General features: G+C 44.0%; 1 protein-coding gene across 2 annotated transcripts in view; it reads right to left on the bottom strand.

Moving 5' to 3' along the window:
- The window catches only part of RIPK1 (receptor interacting serine/threonine kinase 1), a 27,624-nt gene extending 15,124 nt beyond the window's left edge, over positions 1-12,500 (bottom strand). The window contains exons 1-6 of one of the 2 annotated variants that reach the window (XM_070747171.1): positions 11,414-12,500; positions 7,442-7,670; positions 6,118-6,267; positions 3,778-3,854; positions 3,556-3,646; positions 621-1,208 (exon numbers count right to left, since the gene is read on the bottom strand). In XM_070747171.1, coding sequence (XP_070603272.1) covers positions 621-1,208; positions 3,556-3,646; positions 3,778-3,854; positions 6,118-6,267; positions 7,442-7,670; positions 11,414-11,497 — 1,219 coding nt within the window. In that variant the 5' untranslated portion in view covers positions 11,498-12,500. The remainder of the gene's footprint in view (positions 1-620; positions 1,209-3,555; positions 3,647-3,777; positions 3,855-6,117; positions 6,268-7,441; positions 7,671-11,413) is intronic. The other variant, XM_070747172.1, reaches the window with a different exon arrangement.

The following is a 12,500-nucleotide window of genomic DNA, read 5'->3' as shown; positions in this document are numbered from 1 at the left end:
GTTACTCTCTCCGAATAAGTTTTTTTTAAGCCCTAACCAGGCAGGCGATAAAATAAGATGAAGCTGACCAGACTAAGGACGCTAGCCAGATGAATACTTGGTAGGCAGATTCCTTCCCCCCCCCCCCCCATTTTCCTCCCCCAAAACTAAGGTGTGTCTTATACTCTGGTGCGTCTTATACTCCAAAAATACGGTAGTTGCCAAGCAACTGAATTTTGATCACCTGACCACAACAATATTACAATGGTCGTTAAGTATGAAAAAACTGTTATAAGCAGCTTTGTTCATGGCTGTTATAACTTTTTGAATGGTCGCTATAGAAACATTGTAGTAAGTAAGTAGCATCGTAATAAGGAGGACTACCTGTATGTTGCACTATAATCTTCTGCTCATATGGATGGGCAGTAATTACACAAAGCTTTATTATAGTGCTGCAATAGAACTTGGGAAGAATTTCATTCAGGTAACTAAAGCTGGTTAACTTTATTATTGTGGGTTGCAACTGGACTGTGTTTCTTTTTCTTTTTTCCTGGCTAATGGATGCTGTTAGAGTGGACATGACCATCCCAACACAAAGAGAAATAAGCAACCCTCCAGAATCCCATGATTATCTCACTTACCAGTTTCTGTGCTTGAGCTTTGGTAATAAGGATATGAGCTGTATGGCTTGGCCTGACTGTTTATACCAGATTCTGGAACCGGTACTTTAGTGAAATTAAAGTTTGTGGCCGAGGGTGCTCCATAAAGATCTTCTGCACTTATTGGCCTTCCGGGATGTGGAGTTCCTGGGCCAAAAAAGCCATTTGGATCTGTTGCTCCTGATGGTGTGGAGTGCCATGGACGACTTGAATGAGGTGTACTGATATTGTTGTGACTCACACTTGCTTGGATGTTTGGAGCTCTCGTGTAAAACTCTGGTGTCCGGGGTGCAGCTGACGCTTTGGCAAATGGGTCGTAGGAGACCTTTCTCCTTCTCCTCTCCTGTTCTTGCATTTCAGCACTATACGCAGCAGAATGACTTCCTCGCTGATCTATCCGTTTGCCGTACAGATGGTAATTTTGCTCATCCTGTAATTTTTGGTCCAAGCTTTCTTGGGGCTCATTTTCGCAGCTTTCTACAGGCTCGTTTTCTGGATATGGCGCAAACATGTTTTCATCTATGGTGTTAGCAGTGAGACCTTGAGAACTGTGTAAAGAACCCGGCTGATCTGCGGGATGGATTAGAAATCTGATTTTATTATCAAAGGCTTCATGGAAAAATTCCAGTCACTTTGCGGGATCTCTTATTGGTCAACTCCACGGAATGCAAGACTAAATCCCATACACCCCACCTTCCTCAACCTGGTATTCTTCTGGGATAACAACTCCCAATATTCATAGAAACATAGAAACATAGAAGACTGACGGCAGAAAAAGACCTCATGGTCCATCTAGTCTGCCCTTATACTATTTCCTGTATTTTATCTTACCATTAAGTCCTTCCCAGCAGCAAGCTACCATTCCTGGTGCTACCAGAACGGGCTGGGGGCACGGGAGCGCGCATGTACGATTTCTGGGCGTTTGTCTCCTTCTGCACATGCACGGAAGTAAAAAGGCCCGGAAACTGGCAAGTAAAACAGCCACCGCTCACGGCACCTCTGCTGTGAGCAGCTCGTCCGTTCACCCGCTTCCCCTTGCCGCTCGGGGCGGCTCCATCACGAGCGGCAACACAGCTCCACCTCCTCCCCGTTGCGGGCTGGCTACTTGTCCTGCTGCGCTGTTAGCGCCCCTGCTTGTCCCACCATTTATACTGCCATGCTGCTCACCCCCGCTAGCGCTCCTGCTTGCCCTGTCGCTTGTCCTGCTGCGCCACTTGCCCTGCATGCTCCGCCACTTCTCCTGTAATGCCGCTTGCCCCCGCTAGCACCCCTGCTTGTCCTGCTGTTTGCCGCCGCAACGGCGGCTCTGTCCTGCTGCAAGGAGCAGCTATGCCTCGAGCAGCCCATCCTGCCCATCCCGCCACACCGCGCAGCTCATGGCAGCTCCACCATGAGCGGCCTGCCCGGCCCTTACCTTTCTCCGGTGCTCATCTCCTACACGGGCCATGGCTTAGGGTGACCCCAACTCTGCTCTCCTGCGCACCTCTCCTGCGGCCCAGGAGATCAAAGACCAGGCTATGTGGCCGGAGCTGGGGCAGGCTGCTTTTGCTGCTAGCCCCAGCTGCCGTTCTAGGGGCAGCAGCAAGATTTGGCTGCTGTGCATGTGCAGCAGCAGAAATCTCTTTCCCGCAGCAAAAATTGCCAATTTCTTAATTTTTACTGGAATCACGCCGGTTGCACGATGCGTGCACGCCAGGCAGCAATGGAGCAAGCCTACGCGCTCCAATGAAGCAAGCCTACGTGCTCCATTTCCACCCCAAGCTCCCGGCGTTCCGGTTCGAAGCCCATCCCTGATCCTTCCCCACATTTTGGTATAAGTTCCACTGAACGTGGTAAGCCTTACTAGTCAACAGAAATTATACAATTTCTTCAAAACCACTCCTGCTTCATGATTCCCCTGATAGTTCAGTCAACCTGGCTCAGACAGAGATATTCAGCACTATCTGCTATTTTGATGGTTTCTAATTAATCTTAACCTAGCTCTCTGAATAATACATACAGTAGTACCTCTATTTAAGAATGCCTCTCCTTAAGAACGTTTCTAGATAAGAACCAGGTGTTCAAGATTTTTTTGCCTCTTCTTAAGAACCATTTTCTACTTAAGAACCCGAGCCTGGAAAAATTTGAGAGTGGCACGAAGGCCCAGTCAGTTTCCTGCCATTCCTCCTTTAATCCTGGCCATCTCGGGCTTTTCAGTGCTGCCAGAGGAGCCTTTCGATGGTGCTTAAGGAGGCTTTGGCAGGCCAAAGCAAACGGAGGGTTTTTCTTTCTCTGGGTGCTTGGAGAGAGAATAAACCTCTTCCAGCGCCCAGAGAAAAGAAACGCTCCCTTCACTCTGGGTAGCAACTGTCCTCCTCCTCTTCTTCCTCCTCCTCCTCCCACCCAAATTCTGAGCTTTTGTTTCTTTCCTAATGGGTTTGCATGCATTATTTGCTTTTACATTGATTCCTATGGGAAAAATTGCTTCTACTTACAAACTTTTCTACTTAAGAACCTGGTCACGGAACGAATTAAGTTCTTAAGTAGAGGTACCACTGTATTTGCTTTATTATGGAAGAACTCTATTCTCCTTTATAGATTTTGTAATTAGGATAAATCAAACGCATTTTGTAGTTAGATGTTTCCTAGCATGGTTGTACGTCCCTGATCCCTTCTGTGCAAACCATACTTTGATGAATGACCTCCGGCGAACGGACTGGGATGGACCAGCCATGGCCCATGTGCTGGGGGGAAAGGATGGAGGAGTGCTAGCCAAGGGGAAAAGCTGGTAGATAATTAACACGGAGGCAAAAACCTAGGAGAAGTAGGCACAGACAAGGGTACAAGCCAAAATGTCCCATTCCAGGCATCACTACCCTTAGAATCTATTGGATCAACAATAGTGTAAACTAGATATAAATACAATTAAATTAAATACCTGATCGAGCTCTGCTGGGAGGGTTTGACACAGCATCTACTTGGAGAGATTCCATCCGTTTTACAAGTTCAATTGGTTCAGGATATCTTTTCTATTACACAGAACAAGAAAAACAAAGAGTGATGAAACTGTAGGAATAATTAGTTTTAATAAGAGTACACAATAGGGTACCTTTCAAAGGTAACCCTGGTGGATTGTACAGCTACGTGTTTGATAACTTACTTTTAATTCTCTCACATGGTCTTCTACATCCTGTTCAAAGTTCTTATGGTAATATGGCTGATACATCAAATTTATTTCTGCGATAGAAGAATTGGTGGGGGAAAAAAGAAATAAAAATCAATAACACCATTGCTAGAAATGAGAGGAGTAATTATGTTAGTTTAAGTTTGTACATCATTCTAAATTATGGTTAGAATTAGAATTGTTTTAAACTAGCATTGTCACTTGAGTTCTATAAAAGAAAAGGTCTAGCATGTAATTTTCTCCTAAAATATTTTAGCACTAATGGTGACCCAAATGATAAATAATAGATTCTGTGATATATAGAGAGAGACCTAGGCTTAATACAGATAGTCCTCAATTTACAACATTTCGAAGTGACAATGGCACTGAAAAAAGTGACTTATGACCATTTTTTACACTTGTGACCATTGTAGCATCACATTCGGGTGTTTGACAACTGATTCACATTTATGACTGTTGTAGTGTTCCCAGAGTCACATGATCCCCTTTTGCGAACCTCCTGACAAGCAAAGACAATGGGAAGCCAGATTCACTTAACAACCGTTTTACTAATTTAACAACACCAGTGATTCACTTAACAAATATGGCAAGAGAAGTCGTAAAATGGGGCAAAATGCATTTAACAAGTTTCTCAGTAACATAAATTCTGGGCTCAATTGTGGTCGCAAATTGATGATTACCTATACAGTGGTACCTCATGATACGAACTTAATTGGTTCCAGGAGGAGGTTCGTAAGGTGAAAAGTTTGTAAGACGAAACAATGTTTCCCATAGGAATCAATGTAAAAGCAAATAATGCATGCAAATCCTTCAGGAAAATCCAAAACTTTAGAAGGGAGGCGAACAGAGGGCAGGGAGGAGCAGCTAAAGGGGGCGGGTAGAAGAAGCAAGGCTAGGCTAAAGGGGGAGTGGGAAGGAAGAAAGGCAAGGGGGGGCGCCCCTCCCTTTTCTTTCTTCAAAAGACACTCTTTCAGTGCCTCTGCAAGCACACTGTTCTCTGCAAAGTCTTTCCCCCTCCAAGCCGCCTCTCCCTTTTCTTTCTTCAAAAGACACTCTTTCAGTGCCTCTGCAAGCATGCTGTTCTCTGCAGTCTTTCCCCCTCCAAGCCGCCCCTCCCTTTTCTTTCTTCAAAAGACACCCTTTGCTGTTCTCTGCAAAGTCTTTCCCCTTCCAAGCCGCCTCTCCCTTTTCTTTCTTCAAAAGACACCCTTTCAGTGCCTGCAAGCACGCTGTTCTCCTACTTTTGTTAATGCAAAGTCTTTCCCCCTCCAAGCCGCCCCTCCCTTTTCTTTCTTCAAAAAAAGGGGGGGGAAGAAACCCCTTCATCCCAGCAGCAGCGGCTTGGCAAGATGAAAATAGTTCGGAAGAAGAGGCAAAAAAATCTTGAACACCGGGTTCGTATCTTGAAAAGTTCGTTAGAAGAAGCGTTCGTAAGATGAGGTACCACTCTATTCAGATTTAGCTGGAAACATGCTATATATCTGTAAATCATTGAAATGAAAATGTCTATACAGTTATTCAGGGGTGGATGGATCAGTGTATATGTGAAAGCTCCAAGTAGGGAAAGCCGTCAGTTATTCCCGGAAAATAGACTAAATGGGAATGGAATGAGGAAAAACAAAATCACTGCACATATCTTGGTGTGCAAATTCTTATTTCATGTATCTAGAATTCTCACTATGTTACTGGGTTGCACTGAAGTTTCGACGTATAGTTTTCCAACTGTGTTGCATAGGGGTGATGTCAGGGGTGGGCTGCTGCCTGGACGGGGGGGGGGGGGAACGCAGTGGGGTAGTGAAAATGGAGCTCCACCCCAGAGCACCCAATCTGCACTGAAAGATGTTGAAAGAAAATGCATAAGCCAGGCCCACAGTGTGGTTGTAAAAATTTTGGTAGCCCTTCACTGGGTCACGTGGATGTTACAAGCCAGTGGAGAAATTATTTAGACAATTTATGATTATGAGCTTTGATGAAATGCATGAAAACCATATTCTCAGAGATTTCAGAAATCAGGAAATCTATACCATTTCTTTCCACTACATTTTGAGAAGGTAGGTAAAGTGTTTTTCTCCCCCAATTCTAGTTTCAGAAAGCCTTTGAACCTTTGATGTCCACATTGCTTTGATACGTACGGTGAATGTTGCGTCGCATGAATCACAATGCTGTATAACGTATGGGAGCGTTCTATACGCACTTTGCCTGGTTTCAATATTGCTGCTTATGGAAACCGATCCACATTTTCTTTATGCCCAGCTGTGGACTATCATGATTTTTTTTGCTTTGCTATAAATACTTAGGAGCTATATCTTGTATTACCTGCAAAGGTTGGGCGTTCTTTTGGCTCTTGCTCCCAAGAGCATTCTATTAAAACAACAATCTCATTTGGACAACAGTCTTCTATCTCTTTGATAGATGGCCGGTTCCCTGCCGTGACACAATAGCACAGCTGTACATTACTGACCGCATCTGGATGAGGAAGAGAGAGAAGAATTGGGCATCAGTAGAATGACGCTGACTACACGCAGTGCAATATTTTATAAAGTAGAGATACAGTGGTATCTCTACTTACAAAGTTAATTCCGTGACCAGGTTCTTAAGTAGAAAAGTTTGTAAGAAGCAATATAAAAGCAAATAATGTGTGTGATTGGGGAAACCACAGGGAGGGTGGAGGCCCTGTTTCCTCCCAGGAGATTCCTAGAGAGGCCCCACGGAGGCTTCTCCCTGCCTTTTCTGGCCGTTTCCTCCCAGGAGAATCCTAGAGAGGCCCCACAGAGGTTTATCCCTGCCTTTTCCAGTTACAGTTTCAGAGGCTTGGGTTTATAAGCACTGTTCCCCCTAAGCTGAGTTGTGCGCTGTAGCGCACGAGATTTCAAAGCAGAGTGCGGGAATTTCTAATTCCAGCGCAGAGTTCCGACCTTTGGCTCTGCAACCATAGGACAGCAACAGTTCCTTTCAAATAAAGGCGGGAAAGAAAGGGGCCAATTGCAGGCCCGCTTTCTTCCCCGCCCCTTAAACCCCAGGTTTTCTCCTCCCCTCCCCCAGCAGCTGAACGCGGCCAGGTATGGTAAGATAACCATCGGGGGAGGGGAGGGAGCGGCGACCGGGGCCCCTGGGCCTAGCAGCTCAGCCTGCCGCCGGCCCGCTAGGCATCCGTGGGGGCCCCTGAAATGAGGATCCTGGGCCTGGCGGCACAGCCTGCCGCCTGCCCGATAAACGTCTGTGGGGGGGCCCGAACGAGGATCCTGGGCCTGGCAGCGTGATTTAAGTTTGATCTAAACTTAAAGTTCTCAAATATTCTTGGTATTTCTAGAGGGAAAGATTTATGATTTGCATTGGCTATTGTAAGAGGTTAATCTTAGGAAGTTTGGGATGTTGAATGATTACTGTCTATTTGAAAATATACTATTGAAAATATAGAATTATGGATGTCAGAGCGTCGCATAGTGTCTGATGTGCCGCTCAGACACGATGCTTTTCCGCCCACACCTAAAATAAATTTGAGGGAACATTGTTTGTAAGTGGAAAATGGTTCTTGAGAAGAGGCAAAAAAATCTTGAACACCTGGTTCTTATCTAGAAAGGTTCGTAAGTAGAGGCGTTTGTAGGTAGAGGTACCACTCTATTTGACTATAAACTCTTACTCTCATAAGGTTCTTTGGAGGCAAAAATGGCCCATAAGACAATGCCAAAACTGTAAACATCTGATTTTTCCACAGGTGTTGCGTTGATGTCCTGCAGATGTTCCGGGGCCATGTAGGAAAGGGTGCCAGCATTACATTTGGAATTCGCTTTGATTTTCTTTTGTCGACTGGTCTCTTCTTTAGTCAGCCTGCTCCAGTTTTTGAAACAAGCCACACCAAGGTCGGCTATCTACAAGACAGATGAGAGTAGAGTTTTGAGAAGAAAGGAGGGACAGGATGATCTGTCCCTTTTGTGTCATCCTGTGGCATGCATATACAAATGAACCGGAGCTTTTGTTGCAATGGATGGTATAGTTTCCATCACTTTCACAAAAGCCTCTGATCCTCTAGATCAGTGTTTTTCAACCAGTGTGCCGTGAGACATGGTCAGGTGTGCCGCGAAGCTCAGAGAGAAAGAAAGCAAGAGAGAGAGAAAGCAAGAGAGAGAGAAAGCAAGAGAGAAAGAAAGCAAGAGAGAGAGAAAGCAAGAGAGAAAGAAAGCAAGAGAGAGAGAAAGCAAGAGAGAAAGAAAACAAGAGAGAAAGCAAGCAAGAGAGAGGGAAAGAGAACAAGAGAAAGAAAGAGAGAGAGAGAGCAAGAGAGAGAAAGAAAGCAAGAGAGAGAGAGAGGGAAGGAGAGAGAGAGAAAGACATAGAGGGACATAGGGAGGGAGAGAGAAAGAGAGCAAAAAAGAGAAAGAGGGATGGAGAGAGAGAGAAAGAAAGAGGAAGGAAGGAAGAGAAAGAGAAATAGAGCGAAGGGGAGGAAGAGAGAGAGAGAATTATTTTGTCCAAACTTTTTTTAGCCCTCTTCCCCCCTCCCCCGCTCAATGTGTCCCAGGGTTTCATAAATGTAAAAAATGTGCCGCAGCTCAAAAACGTTTGAAAATCACTGCTCTAGATCAGGGGTAGGCAAAGTTGGCTCTTCTATGACAATGTGGACTTCAACTCCCAGAATTCCTAAACCAGCATGATTGGCTCAGGAATTCTGGGAGTTGAAGTCCACAAGTCATAGAAGAGCCAACTTTGCCTACATCTGCTCTAGATTAGGGGCGACAAACCCGATTTCATTGAGGGCTGCATCAGCGTTATGTTTGACCTCAGTGGGTTGGAGTGGATGTGGCCAGGGTGAGTGTGGCCAACTCAACCTCACTCTTGTTGGGGGGCACCTGTGGTGGCCTGAGCCCTCTGCCAACAAAAACAGACTCCCAAGCTCCATTTTCAGCTACCACAGAGCTCTGTTTTCACTGACAGAGGGTTGCAGGAGGCCGTGGCAAATGAAAATGGAGCACATTTTCACTGGCAGAAGCACTGTAGGCCGAGCCTTCAACAGTTTCCAGGGCGGTCCTGCGGGCCAAATCTAAGTACCCCCGCAGGCTGGATCTCGCCCCTGGGCCTTGAGTTTGACACTCTTGCTTTAGATCAGGGATGTCTAATTTATGGCGACACATTGTCGTTATGTGACATATCGCTTTTTCTTCCTTCGCTAAACCAGAGGTGGGTGTGGCCAGTGCGTGATGCATCTGGCCCACAAGCCGTGATTTTGACACCCTTGCTCCAGATGCTTCAGAACACGGCCCAGCTGAAAGCAACCAAGACTCTGGCAGGTGACAAGCTTGACGGGAAGAGAATCTCACTGAGAGAAATCAGCCTGTCAGAGCTGAAGTGAGGCTTCCCGGAGGTCGATGGATTTAAGCCACGAGTAGACATTTAAGAACGAAGTTAACTTTTATTAGAAAAAGTAAAAAAAGTTATAATGCCGGAGCGGCATAAAAACATGTCTTCACATCTTAACAACTAAGAAAGAAGAGATGGCTGCCAGCGTCTCTTCCTGTGTAAGAAAGGAAGTGAGCAAAGCAGTGTTACATCATAGAAAGGGAGGAGCTACATTAACAAACAGAGTTAACCATTTAACTACAGGATGTTTCTTAATGTCTTTGGAGGCTGTCAACCCACAGCGTGACAAAGCTTTCCTATATTGTGCGGTGAGTGAGCCTCGATCAACTTTGATAATGTCGGATGATGAGGACGAGGAAGAACCAGGGCCATCTAACAGCCAAGGCAGAAAATGAAGGGGAGGTAGACGAGGGTGAAGAGGTGTTAATGCAGACTATTTCTGAGTCAGAGGAAGAGGAGGGATGCCTCATGGAAAACGAACCACTGTTAGATCCTAGATTTAGAAAATTCCAGAGCAGACAGCAGAAATTGTACGGGAAAAGAAAGTGATTCTGTACTGTGTGTAGTCTAGAGTTGCTGATTCATCACTAGAGCTAAATAAAGAACAGGAGTATGGGTAAATCCTTTGTGAAATGCAACTATTCTGATGACATTTCTAAGAAAAAAAAGCTTCTAACTATGAAGGAACTTTTACCCGAGAAGATGTAAGTTAACTGAACTTTGGGGGGAGCTGTCAGAGTTCGTGATATATGTGGAATTTTATCTATCTGGGATCTGATTTAGCCTTTGGTGCAGCTCTCGGAGCCATTAAAGTAGAACTGAGATTGGAATGCAGAGTTGCCAAGAGCTAATGAACTTAGCTGGAAATGAAATGATTATTTGATAATTTGGATGAAAAATGTTATGAATAAAAGTTCAATTCAATTCAATTTATTAGATTTGTATGCCGCCCCTCTCCGAAGACTCGGGGCGGCTCACAACAATAATAAAAACAATATTCCAGCGAAAACAAATCTAATATTAAAAGGCACATGAAACCCTATCATATTTAAAAAAGCAAACAACATATACATACCCAAACATAAATATAAAAAAGCCTGGGGGAAAGGTGCCTCAACTCCCCCATGCCTGGCGATATAGATGGGTCTTGAGTAATTTACGAAAGACAAGGAGTGTGGGGGCAGTTCTAATCTCCGGGGGGAGTTGATTCCAGTGGGCCGGGGCTGCCACAGAGAAGGCTCTTCCCCTGGGCCCCACAATTAAATTAATAATAATAATAATAATAATTATTATTATTATTATTATTATTATTATTATTATTATTATTATTTATTAGGCTTGTATGCCGCCCCTCTCCGGAGACTCGGGGCGGCTAAAGAAGGGTGTTGTGTGCATTTGCAGCAATGAAAACAAGCCTGCAAAGACTTAGGGCTGAAAAAAACCTTTTTTGGAGGGAGTAGTAATAAAAACAAGCCTGCAAAGACTTAGGGCTGAAAAAAACCTTTTTTTGGAGGGAGTAGCAATAAAAACAAGCCTGCAAAGACTTAGGGCTGAAAAAAACCTTTTTTGGAGGGAGTAGTAATAAAAACAAGCCTGCAAAGACTTAGGGCTGAAAAAAACCTTTTTTGGAGGGAGTAGCAATAAAAACAAGCCTGCAAGCGGAAAAAAGCTGGAAGATCGTTAGTACCTTGTTAGGGCTGTAAAAAGAATCTTCAAAAAAGCTACATTTGGAGTATAAAATGGACCCAAATGTTTAGCCTCTTTTGGGGGGGGGGGGTGTTTAAGGTGTGTCTTATACTCTGAAAAATACGGTAAATAAGAAAGTTATACATGGATTAAGGGTTCAGATAATTCTGGAATATATCTTCTTGTGGGAACCACAATTATTTTGGCTATCTTGGCTCTTAATAAAGAAACTTGCTGACATAATCGGATTGACAAGTGACATTGTGCGTTCGGAGGTCCTCACACTCTTCCACCCAGTCTGATGTGAGTTTTCTACGTAAAAAGAGTTTCTAGCATATTCATGATATCTTTTCCTTTCCCCAGCACAAAAATCTTAAAATGACATTGCAGGAAGGCAATGAGTAAACCGCCAGATATACTGAGGAAGGAAATTTGAGTCCCTGTACCACAAATCCATCTAGTGAAATTTAAGTCCTCCCAATCACCCCTTCACAGCCTAACAGGCAAACATACAACATGGTTCTGATTTTAGTAGAAATTCAAAATTTGTTTGTGTGTGTGTCTATGTTACCTTGATGTGAAATTCTTCATCCACAAGAATATTTTCTGGCTTCAGATCCTTGTGCACTAAACCTTGTTCTGTTAAGTAAATCATCCCTTCAATAATCTCCAGAATAAAGCGTCCTTTCACAGGCAAAGGAATAGGAGTCTATAAGGGGCGAAAAAGGACTTCCAGAAAAATATTGATCACATTTAGTCTAGACCAGTGTTTTTCAACCAGTGTGCCGTGGCACATTAGTGTGCCGCGAGACATGGTCAGGTGTGCCGCGAAGCTCAGCAAGAGAGAGAGAAAGAAAGCAAGCAAGAGAGAAAGAGAGAGAGAGAGAAAGCAAGAGAGAGAGAGAAAGAAAGCAAGAGAGAAAGAGAAAGAGAGAGAAAGCAAGAGAGAGAGAAAGAAAGCAAGAGAGAAAGAGAGAGAGAGAAAGAAAGAGAGAGAAAGAAAGCAAGAGATAGAAAGAGAGCAAAAAAGAGAGGAAGGAAGAGAGAAAGAAAGAGGGATGGATAGAGAGGGGAAGGAAGGAAGAGAGAGAAAGAGGGAGAGAAATAGAGCGAAAGGGAGGAAGAGAGAGAGATAATTTTTTTTGTCCAAAGTTTTTTTAGCCCCCCACTCCCCTCTGCTCAATGTGTCCCATGATTTTGTATATGTAAAAAATGTGCCGCAACTCAAAAAAGGTTGAAAACCACTGGTCTAGACATCTACAAACCCGAATTTACCAGGTCAGATAGCAGATCATTTTAAAAGTTCCTGAATTATTCAGTCCCATTAATATAGGACATTGGCTAAGCATGATGGATTTTTTAATCCAACACACCTGGAAGCATTCACTTGGGGGAAGGTTTTCAAATCATTCTTATAAATTTGAATGGATGACTTGGTTTCTTTCCCCCAGCGGTAGAAAACACACATCTGGACTCAATCGAACTTCTTATATTGTACTTTCCCCACCATTCTGCAACCCCATATAAAAAGTCCTATAAACACCAATTTTTTGAGAATTAAAATCCAAACCATTTTCATGGCCATACAAAAAAACCCATCATATCTAGCAAATATTAAGATTGAATAACATATCCCAGTTTTTAGGCAATTCCTCCAA

Source organism: Erythrolamprus reginae, chromosome 3, assembly GCF_031021105.1.
Source record: "Erythrolamprus reginae isolate rEryReg1 chromosome 3, rEryReg1.hap1, whole genome shotgun sequence".
NCBI lineage: Eukaryota > Metazoa > Chordata > Lepidosauria > Squamata > Dipsadidae > Erythrolamprus > Erythrolamprus reginae.
The sequence above is the reverse complement of the archived record's forward strand: the minus strand, read 5'-3'. Positions and strand labels throughout refer to the sequence as shown.